The sequence below is a fragment of the Nuphar pumila genome, chromosome 2, assembly GCF_984573655.1.
Source record: "Nuphar pumila chromosome 2, dmNupPumi1.hap1.1, whole genome shotgun sequence".
NCBI classification, from domain to species: Eukaryota; Viridiplantae; Streptophyta; class Magnoliopsida; order Nymphaeales; family Nymphaeaceae; genus Nuphar; species Nuphar pumila.
In genome coordinates, this window is record NC_143250.1 from 140738055 (window position 1) to 140755348 (window position 17294).

A 17294-nucleotide genomic window follows, 5' to 3' on the forward strand; every position below is an offset into this window, starting at 1 on the left:
GCCAAGATGACTGTTTGCTGATACGACTGAATGTGAATTTGTTCAGACAGACTTTGGTGAAGAAAGCCACATCCAGTTAATAATCAGGTCCAAGTTTGGTATAAGTTATTGATCTGAGTCTGAATCTTACTAGCCTACATCTGATTATACCCGACCCGTTTACATCCCTATTCATGACCTGTGTGACGCTGGATATCTAAAATACTAATACTGAACTTTGGCTTTCTAGGGTTCCTAATTTTACTCTTTTCACAGTCCACAAATCACTTTTCTTTGCTCGCAAGGGCTACTCACACCTGGCTAAGTGGGTTGGCCTAAGGCATTCAAGTTGAAGGAAGTCACGAGTTGGATACCCGAGGTGTGCACCCCTTGCCTTAATTCCAGAGCAGTAGGCTCCCTGATGGGCAAGGGGAGCGGCCAAGGTGTTTTAACGGTTTAACCACTTGGGGATGGGTCATGTGGCAGAGTATCAATCTCTCTTGGGCACCACCACCTGAACCAGGGTTTCTCCTTGATAAAAATTAAAAGTCACATCTCTTTTTGTCAGTGATTTTTATTTATTCATACATTATTATTAGATCTTTTGAGTTTGCCTTCTGTCTGTTCTGCCAACTTAGCAAAAATAGTGCCGCTAAACTGCAGAATGGAAGAGTCTTGATGCACACACTCTGTACAACTCTTATCATCTTGTTAACAAACGTTGAGGTCATGAAAAAAGAGAACGCTCAACCGTCACCCTCTTCTTGTGCTTGTGCTGCATTATTTTGTGCATGCTCAACCATGCTTCCCAATCCACGTTAAAAATTGACAACCGCTCTCCAAGAACTAATTCTTCATGCCTGCCTCTTTATACTGTACCTCACTAATAACAGATCCTGATAAAGAGATACCACACATCTCATCATCTTCCAAGATATCCTTGCCACCACAGTTACAGAAGGAGAAACCCTTTGCTCTACCCAAACACCAACGTCAAACATGTTCATGACTTCCACAAACAGAATTTGCTGCATCTGCAAAATTGGACCTCAACAGAAAATCACATACTACATACATACATACATACATACATACAGCCCTCATTGCCGGCTTCATGAGAGTTAAATCACCAACTGCCATATGCATAAAACATTCACAAACCCTCATTAGACGTCCCGCTAGACCACACAATCTCAATTTCAAGTGTCCTTGATGATCCATCACGATTCCCATCATGGTTTAGGCTGAAAAAGCCACTGTATATTCCTTCTGTAACAACCTTGTCGATCTGGATCGTCACCCTACCAAGAGTCGTCTGGATACGGCCACATTGGTCAGTGAGACAACTTAACTTTATGGCATAAAAAGGAAATTTGATAACCCAAAAAACATATTGATCAGATAAGAAACTAAAAATTACCAGCTTACCTTCCCAAATGTACTCTTGCTCTTGCACAGAATATGGAGCTTTTGGCCTTTTGGAGGCACATCGAATGCCCATGTAAACCCTTCTTTCCATTCAGGACAGGTACTGTGATTTACTACCTGATGAAAGAAAGCGTACTTATTACCTAAAACAGCATAACTGGATTATACCTAAGTACATGATGTATGCCACACATTTAGACAAGCGCAAAAAGGACCTGCAGCTATGGGAGAATATGTACAGAACACAGTTGCTCAAGAGAGGCAGAAAGGTTTTGATAGGACTTGCTTGGTAGAAATGACTAGAAAATTTCATCTGTAGCTTTTACCTTTGTCTGGCGTGGAGGACCATTTCCAATCATCAATCGACAGAAAGCATTTGTGCTCCCCATAGCCTGCTTCAAGTTATTCCCACGTTTAATGGTGACAGACAAACAACCAGGCAAGCAATGCAGCAAGCTGTCAGCTCTATCATGGAAGCTGGGTGGGCATGTTCTCATAAGCAGTTGCACTATAGGAATTGCTTCCGATGCAATCATGGCCTGAGCTTTTGCAATCTCTATGGGCATGGTCGACCATGATTGCTTTAACAAGCACAGGATGTCTAAGACAGACTCCTGGGCAGCTTCAGATCCAGATTTCAGGGCACCTACCAAGTGTGGGATACAAAGAGTGGTGGCTTCAGAAACATGGAGATTGGAGAACTTGGTGAATATCATATTTATGGTTCTCAAGATTTCGACATTGATAGCTGATGTTGACCATAATTCTTTTTCCAAGGCAGCTGAAAGAAACACCAATAACATCAGTGCGAACAAGCATCACAGATACAGCCACATATACAGACAAAATTGTGCAACTTATTTGTGCTAATTTGTAACTTCTCAAAAGACATGCACATAATCAAGCATGGATGAACCTAAGCTACCAAATGATGAAGGAAAGAAAAGGTGCTGACCACAACTTGATAAATGCATGTTCCATATGCTGCGCACATTTCCTGTATCACCTCTGTATATAAATTTGTACACTTTCTTTTGTAGTAAAGCTAGCTAACTGCTTGTGCATGTGGCATGGACCGTGTGAGAGAGAGGACTCAATCCAAGACATTGTGTAATTATAGACCCTTTATCTAGGAAAAGTTTGATTTAGAGAGATCTGACAATCATACACGTTTGATAGTTTACACCTTGTACCTAGCCAAAGTTGGAACGAGAAAGATCTGACTTAATCCAATACATTTTGTAGTGCAGACCCTGTGCCTAGAAAAAGTTGGATCCAGATCAGATGGTATTTTTATGATCTGATGGTTCTGCCTATTGAAGGTTGGATCCTGGTCCAATAGTTTTAAGCCCACAGTGCGCAACTTGTACACATAGTTCGTTTAGAGCTAACAGCTCACATGGATATGGCTGTGGATAAAGAGAGACAACCATTTTTGTAAAATTTCTAATATAACTAACACACAACTGTAATGAAATACACGGAAGCGCAAATACTAGCCACCAGGGGCTTACAAGATCACACTTACACACATGCACATTCACAAGTTCACTATGAAACTAAACAAAAGCCAATAAGGCAATAACAAGAGTGTAAAAATATAGGATATTATTAATCAAATGCTTAACACAAGCATTAAAGAACAAGGGGTTTTTAACCAGAGTTATCGGTCCAGGAAGCAGGAGCAGAAAGCGATTCGGGAAGCGAGGCAGTTTCAAAATTTAGGAAGCGAAAAGTGTGGGACGACTTAAAAGCGAACTAGGAATCATCTCGAAAGTGACCTAGGAAGCGAAATGGAAGCGACATAGGAAGCAAGGGGAAAGTGAAAAAAGAGAAAAAAAATAAAAATAAAAATAAAAATAAAAATACAAAAAAATGAAAAAAAATGAGGAAGCGAGCGGAAAGCGAGCTTCCCATTTAAATGGGAAGTGTGCTTCCCATTTTTTTTGTGCGCTTCCCCACTCCCAAGGGTGCTTTCAGTAACTCTGGTTTTAATCCCTATTTATACACAAAGTGACCCAAGTAGGAGGGGCTGTTGGGAGCTCCCAACAATCATATTTATGATTGTTGGCCACCCCCAACGATTCTTTGGACCAATGCCCAAAGAGCCCCTAGTCTTTTGATAAAAGACAAAAAAGGAAAAAATAAAAATACTAAAAACTATTATCTCCAGTAGATATTTTATTACAAGCAAAAAAAACCAAAATACCCCTACTCGAAACGAAAATTACATACATATAATTTAACATCCCCCTTCAAACTTACGATGTAAACACTGAAATTTTGTTGAGAATAAACAAAAAACGTAGAGTAGCAAGAGCTTTAATAAAGAATTCTGCAAGCTGAAATTCAGAGGTAATGAAAGGCAACACAAAAGTTTCTCTCAAGAATTCATCACGAATATAGTGATGGTCCATTTCGATGTGCTTGGTGTGCTCGTAGAAGGTGTGGTTGATGGCGATATAAATTGTACTTTTGTTGTTACAGTGCATCTTCAAGGGTTTGGAGTTGTCGATACCCATATCTTGCTTCTTGCATCTCCAGGCCATCAGTGAATCGCCTAGAAAAACACAAAAACGAGTAGTGAAAATTCTATCATTTGGATTTCCTCCTCAATCAGCATCATTATAAGTAAATCTAAAGATGAGGATAGAAAGAGTCATTTAGTTATGGTGTTCTTGACATAGTTGACGATCCTTAGAACAACACTCATGTGCACAGTAGCTAGAGCATGTTGAAATTGACTAGCAAAGTTAATTGCATGTGTTATATCCGGTTTGGCGATAGACCGATAAGTGAGAGACCCAATTAACTGTCGGTAAGGTGTGAAATCTTTGAGAAGAGTCCCATCTTCAAGTCTTAATTTAGCATTCACTACTTCAGGAGTTTCAAGTTTCTTATCATCTGAAATTTCATATTTAGCACAAACATCTGCAACAAGTTTTATTTGAAAAAGTATGTACCCTCTTGGGGAATAAGCAACTTCAATTCCTAAAAAATATCTTAAGAATCCTAGGTCAGACATATCAAAATTTTCTTTCAAAATATTTTTAACATCACCAACACCCTATTTGTCATTTTCTGTTATTATCATATCATCTACGTAAAGTAAAAGGATAACAATGTTGATACTTGTACTTTTGACAAAAAAAACAGTATCAGTATAACAGGAATGAAAGCCCAAATTAATCATAACATTATTGAATCCATTATACCATGCCTTAGGAGCCCGTTTAAAACCATATAAGGCTTTTAAAAGTTTAAGTATTTTTTTTTTCAATAACAAATCTCAGTGGAGGATCCATGTAAACTTTTTCATTTAGTTCTACATTAAGAAATGCATTTTTAACATCTAATTGATATATAGGTCATTTTCTAGTTGAGCAACAACTATTAGAGTCCTAAAACTAGTCATTCTAGCTACGGGTGCAAAAGTTTTCACATAGTCAATTTTGTATTTTTGGAAGTATCCTTTAGCTACTAACTTAGCTTTATATATTTCTAGAGTTCTATCACTCTTAGTTTTGACTAGGATTACCGAAAGCACCATAGGACATGGGAAAGTGTGCTTCTCTGAAGCGCAAAACATGATGCTTTCGAAACGTGCTAAGAAACGCCAAAATTTTTTGGGAAGTGTGCTTCCCAATTTAGGGAAAGCACACTTCCCATTTAAGGGAAGCTCGCTTCTCTTTTTTTCATTTTTATTTTATTTTTCTTTTTTCTCTTTTTTCACTTCCACCTCTCTTCCGATTCACTTCCTAGGTCGTTTCTGAGACGATTCCTGGTTCGCTTGTAAGTCATTCTGCGCTTCCCCTTCTTAAAATTTTAGAAGTGCCTCGCTTCTCCAACTGACAAGTTTTGACCTTAAAAACCCATCTACATCCAATGATTTTATTTTTCAAAGATAACATAACTATTTTTCAAGTTTTTGTTTTCCAAAAATCATCTAGTTCTATGTTCATAGCTTCAATCCAATGAGGAACATTTTTAGCTTCATTATAATATGAGGGTTCATGGTATGAGTCTAATGCTATTAGGCAAGTCCTATAATTAGGAGATAGTGACTCATAAGAGACAAACCTATTTGGTGGAATATGCACTCTACTAGACCTTCTAAGTGAAGTTTCTTCTATAGGATGACTATAACTAGAAAATTTTTCTAAGGCACTCGTAGGATTGTTTTGCTCACACCGGGTATAAACATGAATATTTTTATTAGAATTACTAATGATGTTGTCACTTGGTGATGTCCCAATATTGGGATCTTCAAAAACGTTATCATCTATATTTTCACGATGACTCCAAGAATCTGTTAAAACATATGTAATAATACATCTATATATATAAATATAGATGTATATTCACCATAATACCCGATAGGGGTATTATGGTCATTTCACAAGTACCCAATAGGGGTACTTGTTTTATTTCTTTTATTTTGTTGATTTTTATTTTTTTATTTTATTTTTTAAAATGTATTTTGGATACCGAAAAGGGGCCCCACAATGGAGTCGTTGGGGCCCCCAACGGTCACAATTGTGACCGTTGGGGGCTCCCAACGACTCTATTGGGAGCCCCTTTGGTCTCCTTTTCTTATAAATAGGGGGAACCCCCCTTGTATGTGGTATTGCTCTTAAGAGCTCCTCTTCAATAATAGTGATATTATTTTTTATGTGTGTAGCCTTTTTATAAGGCCTTTCGTATATCCCTTAGTGGATTTCCTCTCTTATGCTTGTTGCATTTGTCCGTGTGGGACATAGTGAATGCTTTAGCATTCTTGGATTCTTCCGCATATTTCATTACATGGTATCAGAGCCATACGATCTTCTAAGGTAAAATCGTGTATCTCTCTACTTCTTCTTTTTTTTCTTTTTCTCTCTCACCTCCATTTTGTAGCAATGGAAGTCAAGATCGATCTATCATTCAAGCTCAATGGGAAAAATTACATGATGTGGGCATCCGCAATGGAGAATAATCTCAAAGGGAAGAAGCTTTGGGGTTATGTAATGGGGACCATTCCGGAACCCCAACTTAAGCTCACAAAGATGGAAGAAGATCAAGAGAAAGCACTTGAAGGCGATGCTCGTCTCAAGGCTATTGAAGATTATCATCATCAAATGGAAGATTGAGAGAGTAACCATGCAAAAATCCTAGCATGGTTTATGAATAATGTTGAACTTAAGGTATGTGCAAATATTGCAAAATTCCGCCGAGCAAATGAAGCTTGGTTTTTTATGAAGGGTATGTTTACCCAAAAGGATCTTGCAAGAGCTTATTTTTTGCAAGAAAAAGTGAGAACCACAAAACAAGGTGACATGAGCATACAAGACTATTATAGTGCTCTAAATCCTTTGTGGGATGAATTGGCTCTTTTAGAGCCTAAATGGGTGTCTATGGAGGATGTGGTTCTAAGACAAAAACAAATGGAACAAGATAGATTGTTTCAATTTTTATTTGGGCTTCGTCCCGAATTTGAACAAGTTAGATCATCACTTCTCCATAGATCCACGTTTCCTCCCTTAGAAGAGGCTATTGCCGAGATTACTCAAGAAGAGACTAGGCATAATATGGGTAAAAGCATTGATGAAGTTCTTGTCGTATCTAAACCCGGCAATCATGTCAAAACATACAAACCACCTCATTTTGGTAAGCAAGGGAGTGGTGGAAGAAAAATGATTATATGTCATCATTGTTATGAGCCGGGGCATATTAAACCTGTTTGCCCAAAGCTAAATGGAGCATTCAAGCCAAAGGTGGCTTCCGTTGAAGAATCATCCACCAAAGAAGATGACGGCAAGAACGGGGATCTCAAAGATACTCTTGGACAAATTTCCTTGGCTCTCCAACAAATTCTAAAGGCTACTTCTTCTACCTCCGGTGCCGCTATTGCCTCATCATCACCTCCCGGTACGTACTCTTGGATTTTAGATTCCGGAGCTTCTTTTCACATGACCCCTCATGAAAATGCATTAACCAATGTGCACACCAATTCAAAAATATCTTGTGTCTCTACGGCCGATGGAACTTTTCTCAAAATAAATGGTGTTGGAACTCTTGATTCTAAAAATGTTCAAAATTTCCTTGTTCCAAAAGTTAGAATAGTACCAAAATTAAATCTTAACCTCTTTTCCGTTTCTCAAATAGCCGACCATGGATGTGAAATATCTTTCTCATCCCAAGGGTGCTTTGTGCAGGATCTCCGGTCCGGGAAGCGGATTGGGCAAGGCCATAGGAAGGGAGACCTTTATTTTATGGATAATTTAATGCTTCCAAATACCTCATTTTGTACTTATGTCCAAGACAAAAATATTGAAACTTGGCATAAAAGGCTTGGACATCCAAGTTACTCTAAAATGTATCTTTTTTCCTTTTGGACACAAGTTTTGTAAAGAAAAAGATATCAATTGCAAAGATTGCATTTTTGGCAAAATGAAGTCTACTCCTTTTCCTATTAGATCCTTTGTGACAACAAGACCTTTTGAATTGGTGCATTCCGATGTTTGGGGGCCATCTCCGGTTCTATCTAAAGGTGGTTATTCGTATTATGTTACTTTTATTGATGATTATACTAGATATGTATGGATTTATTTTCTTAACTTTAAATCGGAAGTTTTTAACTTCTTTAAAGAATTCCATGCAAAAGTTCAAAATCAATTTCAAAGTCAAATATCCATTTTTAGATCCGATTCGGGTGGAGAGTACTTATCAAATGATTTTCAATCATATCTAAAACAACATGGCATTTGTCATCAAAAATCTTGCCCAAGAACTCCTCAACAAAACGGTCTAGCGGAAAGAAAACATAGGCATATTTTGGAAACCACTAGATCCTTACTCATTTCTAAAAATATTCCTAAAATTTTTTGGGCCGAAGCCGTGTTAACCTCCACCTATTTAATCAATAGGATGCCATCTTCAAAATTGAACAATATATCTCCTTATGAAAAACTTTTTAATATGACACCCGACTACAATCGTCTTCGAATTTTTGGGTGTAAATGCTTTATTCTTTTACATAAAAGAGATAAATTGTCACCTAAAGCAATAGAATGTGTATTTTTAGGATATGGTGAAAATAAAAAAGGTTATAGATGCTTTGATCATAAAAACAATAAGTTATTTGTCTCTAAAGATGTAACCTTTTTAGAAGATGAAAATGGATTTGACATATTGGAAAAATCAAATGAAATTGATTATATGTTTATTAATGATCTTTTAGAAGATTCAAATGATGACTCTTTGAGTCATCCGGAAGTTTTAGAAAATACTCATGATTCTCATGATAATGATGTATCACCAACTAATGGTGACAATCTCCAAGTATACACTCGGCGTGAGGAAGCCCAACCTATTAGTGCTTTAGAAAAATTTTTGCGGCTTAATGAACCCCTAGAAGAGACCTCCCTTAGGCGTTCTTCTAGAGAATCAATTCCACCTAATAGGTTTGTCTCATATGAAACTCTCTCACCTAAATATAGAGCTTGTCTAATAACCTTGCATTCTTACTATGAACCTTCCCATTATAATCAAGCAAAAAGTATACCTCATTGGGTTGAAGCAATGAAAGTTGAACTAGATGCTTTAAATAAAGCTAAAACTTGGGAAATAGTTCACCTTCCTCCAAATAAGAAAGCTATAGGATGTCGATGGGTCTACAAAGTCAAAACAAAAAGTGATGGTTCCCTAGAGCGTTATAAAGCTAGATTAGTTGCTAAGGGATACTCACAAGAGTATGGCATCGATTATGAGGAGACTTTTGCTCCCGTGGCTCGCATGACAAGCGTTAGAACTTTAATTGCGGTAGCATCATCTAAAAAATGGCCTATATTCCAATTAGATGTTAAAAATGCCTTTCTTAATGGTCAGTTGAATGAAGAAGTATATATGGACCCTCCGCCGGGAATCAGTGTTAACCAAGGTCAAACCCTTCGGTTATTAAAAGCTTTATATGGTCTTAAACAAGCCCCTAAGGCTTGGTATGATAGATTTAGTGCTATCATATTACAATTGGGATTTCGCTCATGTTATACTGACACTGCTCTTTTTGTTAAACGTGCAGGTAATAGTATCATCATCCTTCTGCTTTATGTTGATGATATGATCATCACTGGCAATGATGAAAGTGGTATTCTTAAAGTTAAAAATATGTTAAAACATAATTTTGATATGTCTGATCTGGGTTTTCTCAGGTACTTTCTTGGTATAGAAGTTTCATACTCTCCTCGAGGGTATATATTGTCACAGATGAAGCTTGCTGCAGACATATGTTCCAAATCTGGGATTTCAGATGATAAAAAGGTGGAGACTCCCGAGGTTATCAATGCTAAACTACGACTGGAGGATGGAGTTCTGCTGGATGATCCTACGCCCTACAGGCAACTCATAGGCTCCCTCACCTATCTGACTATCACCAGGCCGGATATTGCTCATGTTGTGCACTCTGCAAGCCAATTTCAGCATGCTCCTACATCTGTGCATATGAGTGTTGTGCTCCGGATCATTCGATATATTAAAAATACTTTAACTAAAGGGCTATTCCTATCCTCAATTTCTTCCTTAGATTTACTAGCTTATACTGATGCTGACTGGGGAGGAAACCCAAATGATCGAATCTCAACTACTGGCTTTTGTGTTTTCCTAGGAGATTCGCTAATTGCTTGGAGGTGCAAGAAACAGCAGAAAGTCTCATTGTCTTCTACTGAAGCAGAATACAGGGCTATGGCAACTACTACAATGGAGCTGGTGTGGCTTCGAAGTCTTCTTCAAGATATGGGAGTCGAAATTACCGGGGCTTCGAAGCTTTGTTGCGACAACAAAAGTGTCATCTACATTGCCAGCAATCACACTTTCCATGAGATGACTAAACATATTGAAATGGACTGTCATTATGTACGTGATGAATATCTTCGTGGGACAGTTACACTGCCATATGTTACTTCAGAATATCAACTTGCAGATTTCTTCACCAAAGCCCTGCCTGCTCCTCGCTTCTTGTTCCTCCTTGGCAAACTTTCGGTCATTCCCCCGTAAAGTTTGAGGGGGGGTGTTAAAACATATGTAATAATACATCTATATATATATATATAAATATAGATGTATATTCACCATAATACCCGATAGGGGTATTATGGTCATTTCACAAGTACCCAATAGGGGTACTTGTTTTATTTCTTTTATTTTGCTGATTTTTATTTTTGTTTTTTTTTATTTTTTAAAATGTATTTTGGATACCGAAAAGGGGCCCCACAATGGAGTCGTTGGGGGCTCCCGACGACTCTATTGGGAGCCCCTTTGGTCTCCTTTTCTTATAAATAGGGGGAACCCCCCTTGTATGTGGTATTGCTCTTAAGAGCCCCTCTTCAATAATAGTGATATTATTTTTCATGTGTGTAGCCTTTTTATAAGGCCTTTCGTATATCCCTTAGTGGATTTCCTCTCTTATGCTTGTTGCATTTGTCCGTGTGGGACATAGTGAATGCTTTAGCATTCTTGGATTCTTCCACATATTTCATTACAGAATCATCATTAGTATGTATATCTTCTTTTGGAGAGAGATCATGTAAAAACATAGTCTATTTACTGTTTCTTATTATTCTCTTCAAAACCACTTTCATCTTCCAAGAATGTCACATCTTTAAAAATGTAAAGTTTGTTATTTTTGGAATCAAAGCATCTATATCCTTTTTCATTTTCACCATACCCATTGAAAACACATTTAATAGCTTTAGGATATAACTTGTCTCTTTTGTATAAAAGCACAAAACATTTGCAACCAAAAATATATAAACGATTGAAATCAGGTGTTATCTTGAGTAATTTCTCATAAGAAGAAACATTTTTTAAAATAGAAGAAGGCATTCTATTTATCAAATAAGTAGAGATTAAATGGCTTAAGCCAAAAAAAATCGAAATATTTTTTTAAATAAGTAGAGTACTAGTGGTTTCTATTATGTGTATGTTTCCTTTCCGCTAGTTCCTTTTGTTGAGGTGTCTTAGGATAAGATCCTTGATGGCAAATCCCATTTTGTTTTAAATAGTTTTGAAATTCATTGAATAGATATTCACCACCCGAATTGGATCTAAGAGTAGATATATTGCTTTGAAATTGATTTTTAACTTTGATGTGAAATTATTTAAAAAAAGAGAAAACTTCATATTTAAAGTTAAAAAAATAAATCCACACATATCTAGTAAAGTCATCAATAAAAGTAAGATAATATGAGTAACCACCTTTAGATATGACCGAAGAAGGACCCTGTACATCTGAGTGCAGAAATTCAAAGGGTTTTGTGGAAACAAAAGATCTATTTGAAAACGGGATGAATTTCATTTTTTCAAGTATACAATCTTTGCAATTCATATCTTTTTCATTATAATTTTTTCTCTAAAAGGAAAAAGATACATTTTAGAGTAGCTAGGATGTCCAAGTCTTTTATACCAAGTTTTAATTATCATATCTTGGACATAATTGCAAAAATATTTTAGAGGAGACAAAGAGTCCATAAAGTAAATATCTCTCTGCCTATGGCCTTGCCCAATCCGCTTCTCAGACCAGAGATCCTATACAACACAACCTATAGATGAGAAAGATATTTCACATTCATAGTCAGCAATTTAAGAGACCGAAAAAAGGTTTAAATTTAATTTGGAGACAACCCTAACTTTTGAAATAAGAAAATTTTGAAATTTTTAAAAGTTCCTATACTTTTGATTTCCAAATAGATTTCATCGGCGGTAGAAACATAAGACAAGTTTGAATTGGTGCATATATCAGATAAAACATTTTTATGAAGGGTCATATGAAAAAATGCTCTTGAATCTAGAATCCAACAATATATATCGGGTGAAGAGGAGGAGGCAATAGCGGCACCCGATGTAGATGATGTAGCTTTAAGAATTTGTTGAAGCACCATGAAAATTTGGCCAAGTGTGTATTTAAGATCACCTTCACTTTTGCTTTCTTCATCCTTGTGAGTAAATTCTTCAACGGAAGCAACCTTACACTTGAAGGTTTCATTCAACTTAAGACAAGAGAGTTCAATGTGACCCGGCTTATTACAATGATGACAAATAATCATTTTTCTTCCACCACTATAGTTATTATTATTTCTATAGTTGTTTTGCCTCCCAAAGTGTGGAGGCTTATAAGTCTTAATATTGTTATCGTGTTTAGATACCACTAACACTTCATCGTAATTTTTACTTATTCCAAGGCGAGTTTCTTCTTGGACAATTTCGGCAATAGCATCCTCAAGAGGGAGAGGAGTAAATCTATGTAGAAGAGAAGATCTAACTTTGCACAAATTCGAGATAAAGCTCATACAAAAATTTAAAGAATCTCTAAGTTCCACATTTTAAATGGCAATCCACTTAGGTTACAAAAGTGCAAGTTCATCCCATAAGGGATTCAATGCACTATAAAAATCTTGAATACTTAAGTCCCCTTGCTTGGTAGTCTTAACTTTTTCTTGCAAAAAATATGCTCTTGCAAGATTCTTTTGGGTATCCATACCCTTCATGAAAAACCAAGTTTCATTCGCTTTTCGAAATTTAGCAATATTAGCACATACATTAAGTTCGACATTGTTCATGAACCATGCAAGAATTTTTGCATAGTTGCTCTCTCAATCTTTCATTTGCTTAAGATGATCCTCAATAGCCTTGACATGAGATTTCCCTCTAAAGCATTCTCTTGTTCTCCTTCTAGTTTGGTGAGCTTGAGTTGAGGTTCGGGGATTGTGCCAATCACATAACCCCAAAGCTTCTTTCCCTTGAGATTATTCTCCATGACGGAGGCCCCACATCATGTAGTTTTTCCCATTGAGTTTGGAGAGGTTGATTTTGGTCTCCGTTGGTGAGAAGGAGAGAGAGAGAGAGGAAATGAGAGAATGAGAGCACAAAGTTTTAGAAAACTTTGTCACGAATACAAATACTTGATAACTGTAATGAAATAAGAACAAAGGCAAAACAAGTGTCTCTTATGGACATAGAATAACAAAATCAACCAATAAAAATACTAATTGATTGATTGAACCACCCACACAAGGGTAAAAAATAAATGCCTTTGTATTCTAGAAAATGCTTTGAAAGCAATAATATTTAAAAGGGCTTAAAGCCCTATTTATAACAAGCAAGAGGGATAGGGAGTTGTTGGGCTGCTCCCAATAGTCACATTTTTGTTTGTGATCGTTGGGAGCAGCTCCAACAACTAGTTGGAGCTATCCCAATCAAAGGTACCAAAAGAAAAAATACCAAAAAACAAAAATAATAATTATACAGTCAGCCCCTAATGGGATGACTTCTATTATAGGGTAAAATGACCAAAATACCCCTGATGGGGTATTTCAGTTTATATACATATGGACATACATACATATATTAATATATATATATACACATAAATATATATTAGAAGCTTAACACCCCCCCCTCAAGCTCACGGCGTAACAACCGAGACTTTGCCAAGTAGAAAGTGAAAGCTAGGTGACGGGAGCGCTTTAGTGAAGAAATCCGTCAGTTGATACTTAGATGAAACATAAGGCAACGTGATGGTCTTCTTCAAAAATTCTTCACAAACGTAATGACAATCAATTTCAATGTGTTTGGTCCTTTCATGGAACGTATGATTGCTTGCAATGTATACTGCGCTCTTGTTGTCACAACATAATCTCGAGGGTTCTGCAAATGTGAACTCCCAAATCTTCTAATAACGGTCTCAACCATACTAACTCAAATGTAATTATCATCATGGCACGGTACTCTGCTTCAGTGGAAGATAGGGATACCTTCTGCTGCTTCTTGCATCTTCATGGAATTAGAGAATCTTCTACAAAACACAAGAACTGATGGTCGAGCGTCTATCATTCACATCCCCTCCCTAGTTATAATTAGAATATGCAATAACTTCTAACGAGGAAGATGATAAAATAAATAACCCATAATTAATAAAATTTCTAATATATCTAATAATTTTCATTATAGCACTCATATGTACTGTAGTGAGAACATACTGAAATTGACTAATAGAATGAATAACATATAAAATATCAGGACGAGTAATAGAGATATAAGACAAAGCTTCAATCATTTATCTATATGGAGTTGGATATTTCAGAGGTTCTCCATCATCTTTCATCTTTGCATTGATGACCTCTGGAGTATCAACTCATTTTTCATCTGAGAGTCCTGATGTTGCATACTTAGTGTGCGATAACAAATAACTATGAGGTGAGTAAGTCAATTATTTCCAAGAAAATACTTTAAGAAACCAAGATCTATCATATCAAAGTTAGCTTTGAGCATATCTTTAATATAACTAACTCCCTGCTTATCACCTCATGTGATAATCATATCATCAACGTAGAGAAGTAATATTATCATTCTTAAATTAGAAGACTTAACAAACAATGCAGTGTCGGTATAACAATATTTAAGTGAAATTATGTCATCACACTACTGAATCGATCATACCAAGCCTTGGGGGCTTGCTTTAGACCATACAATGTTTTTCGTAACCAAAGAATTTTTTTATGTGCTAAACTTAAACTTGGTGGAGGATCCATGTAAACTTTCTCATTGAGATTACCATTCAAAAATGAATTTTTTACATACATTTGAAGGATTGACTATTTTTTAATTGATGCTATAAAAATAAAGGTTCTAACAGTGGTTATTCAAGCGACTGAAGCAAATGCCTCATCATAGTCTATTTTGTATTCTTGACTATATCCTTTAGCTACCAACTTAGTTTTATATTTTTCTAATGTCCCATCACTTTTAGTTTTTATCTTATAAACTCATCTACATCCTATAGTTTTCTTTCCTTTAGGTAATGATTAAATTTTCCAAGTTTTTGCCTTTTTTAAAGCTTTTAATTCATCATTCATTGCCTTAATCCATTCTTGATGTTTTTTAGCATCATGGTAAGATAATGGTTCTACATACGAGTATATAGCCATTGGACAAGCTCTATATTTAAGTTCAAAAGAGTCATAGGATACAAATCTACTAAGAGCCTTTAAAATTCTCATGAATTTTCTAATACTAGAAGAATCTATATCATGATTTTGAGAATATTTTTCTAAAGCACATGGTGGATGGTCTTCGGTATGTCGAGTATAGGTTTGAATTTAATTATGAGATAGGTCTATATTATCAAAACTATCCATGTTCTCATGTGCATCATGAGTGTCCTCGTTGTCACTCTCATGCATATCATGAATGTTATCACATCTTTCATGCTCATTGACAAGGTCGAAAAGAAATGAATAGTCACAATGCTCTTGGATTTTCTATTTACCAAATTCATTTTTGTTTTCAAGAAAAGTAACATTTTTTAAAACATATAATTTGTTCCTTTTAATTTCATAATATTTATACCCCTTTTGATTTTTGGCATAACCTAGAAAAACACAAAGAATCGCTTTTGGAAAAATTTATCATTCTTTTTTGTAAGGACAAAGCGTTTACAACCAAAGACTCTTAACTTTTTATAATCGGGAGATGTTTTAAATAAGGATAAATGTTTTCAATGGTTTTTGAAGGCATCCTATTTATCAAATAAACTGTCGTAAGAGCGGCTTTGGCCCAAAACATTTTTGGAACATTTTTTTTATATAAAAAGTGTTCTTGTAGTCTTAACAATATCTCTATGCTTCCTTTCGGCTAGTCTATTTTGTTGAGGAGTATAAGGACATGATTTTTTATGAATAATCCATTGTAAGTCAAGATAATTTTTTAACTCCTTTAACACAAATTCTTCTCCGGAATCGGTTATAAAGATTTTAATATTGCTTTTATAGTAATGAAGTTTTTTAAAATAATCAAATACTTCGGATTTTTGTTTAAGAAAATATATCCAAGAGTGTTTAATATAATCATCCACAAACACAACATAATAAGATACTCATTTGGATATAACTGGAGTCGGTCTCCATACATCTAAATGTATCGATTCAAATGGATTTTTAGATATAAAATGACTAGGCCCAAAGGGTAAAGATTTTATTTTACCAAGGATGCAATCTTCACAAACAAAATCTCTTTCTTTATAACTTGTAAGAAATGGAAACAAATGTAATTTGGACACACTAGGATGTTTTAGTCTTTTGTGTCAATTTTCTATATCTTTCTTTTTTATAAAATTACAAAAATGATGTTTTGATAATTCAAGATTTTTAATAACATAGAAATCTCTTTTTTTATGGCCTCACCCAATCGCCTTCTCGAACTGGAGATCTTGTATTAAACAATCATTACATGAAAACAAAATTTTATATTCAGGATCCGCAATTTGAGAAACGGATAAGAGGTTTAAATTCAATTTTGGTACTACTTTAATATTTGGTATAAAGAAAGTTTGTTGTTTTTTAAAATCCCCAAAACTTTTAATTTTTAAGGAAGTTTCATCGGCGGTTAAAACATAAGAATCGTTTGGGTTAGTATGACATTCGGATAATATGGACTCATTTGAGGTCATATGGAAAGAAGCATCGGAATCAAGAATCCAAGAAGTCTTATTGGGGTCACCACTTGTAGATACAACTAAATCTGAGAAGAAAGATGCTTGATTTTTTAACATTAGTTATAGTGCCTCCATGAGTTGTGACAAGGATAATGAGTCGATGCATTTGGAGTCGTCTACACCATTTCTTTCAAAAGATGGTCTCACCAAAGTCACCTTCTTATCATCTCTTTGATTTTTTTCCTTCTTTTGGGGCAAAAAAAATTGATGTGTCCTGGCTCATAGCAATGATAACATATTATTTTGTCATTCTTCTTGTATTCATGATCGCCTCTTTTATCATTTTGACTTCTTCCATAGTCATTAGAATTTCTTTCAATCTCATTATTTCTTACAAAATGAAGAGGTTTATAACTCTTAGTGT

At 35.6% G+C, this 17294-nt stretch overlaps 1 protein-coding gene across 1 annotated transcript in view; it reads right to left on the reverse strand.

The window, feature by feature from the left end:
• Window positions 1-537: 537 nt before the first annotated feature.
• The window catches only part of LOC149847348 (protein CELLULOSE SYNTHASE INTERACTIVE 3-like), a 31892-nt gene continuing 15135 nt past the window's right edge, over window positions 538-17294 (reverse strand). Inside the window, exons 4-6 of the mRNA XM_089996953.1 lie at window positions 1734-2188; window positions 1408-1524; window positions 538-1294 (exon numbers count right to left, since the gene is read on the reverse strand). Coding sequence (XP_089853079.1) covers window positions 1133-1294; window positions 1408-1524; window positions 1734-2188 — 734 coding nt within the window. The 3' untranslated portion in view covers window positions 538-1132. The remainder of the gene's footprint in view (window positions 1295-1407; window positions 1525-1733; window positions 2189-17294) is intronic.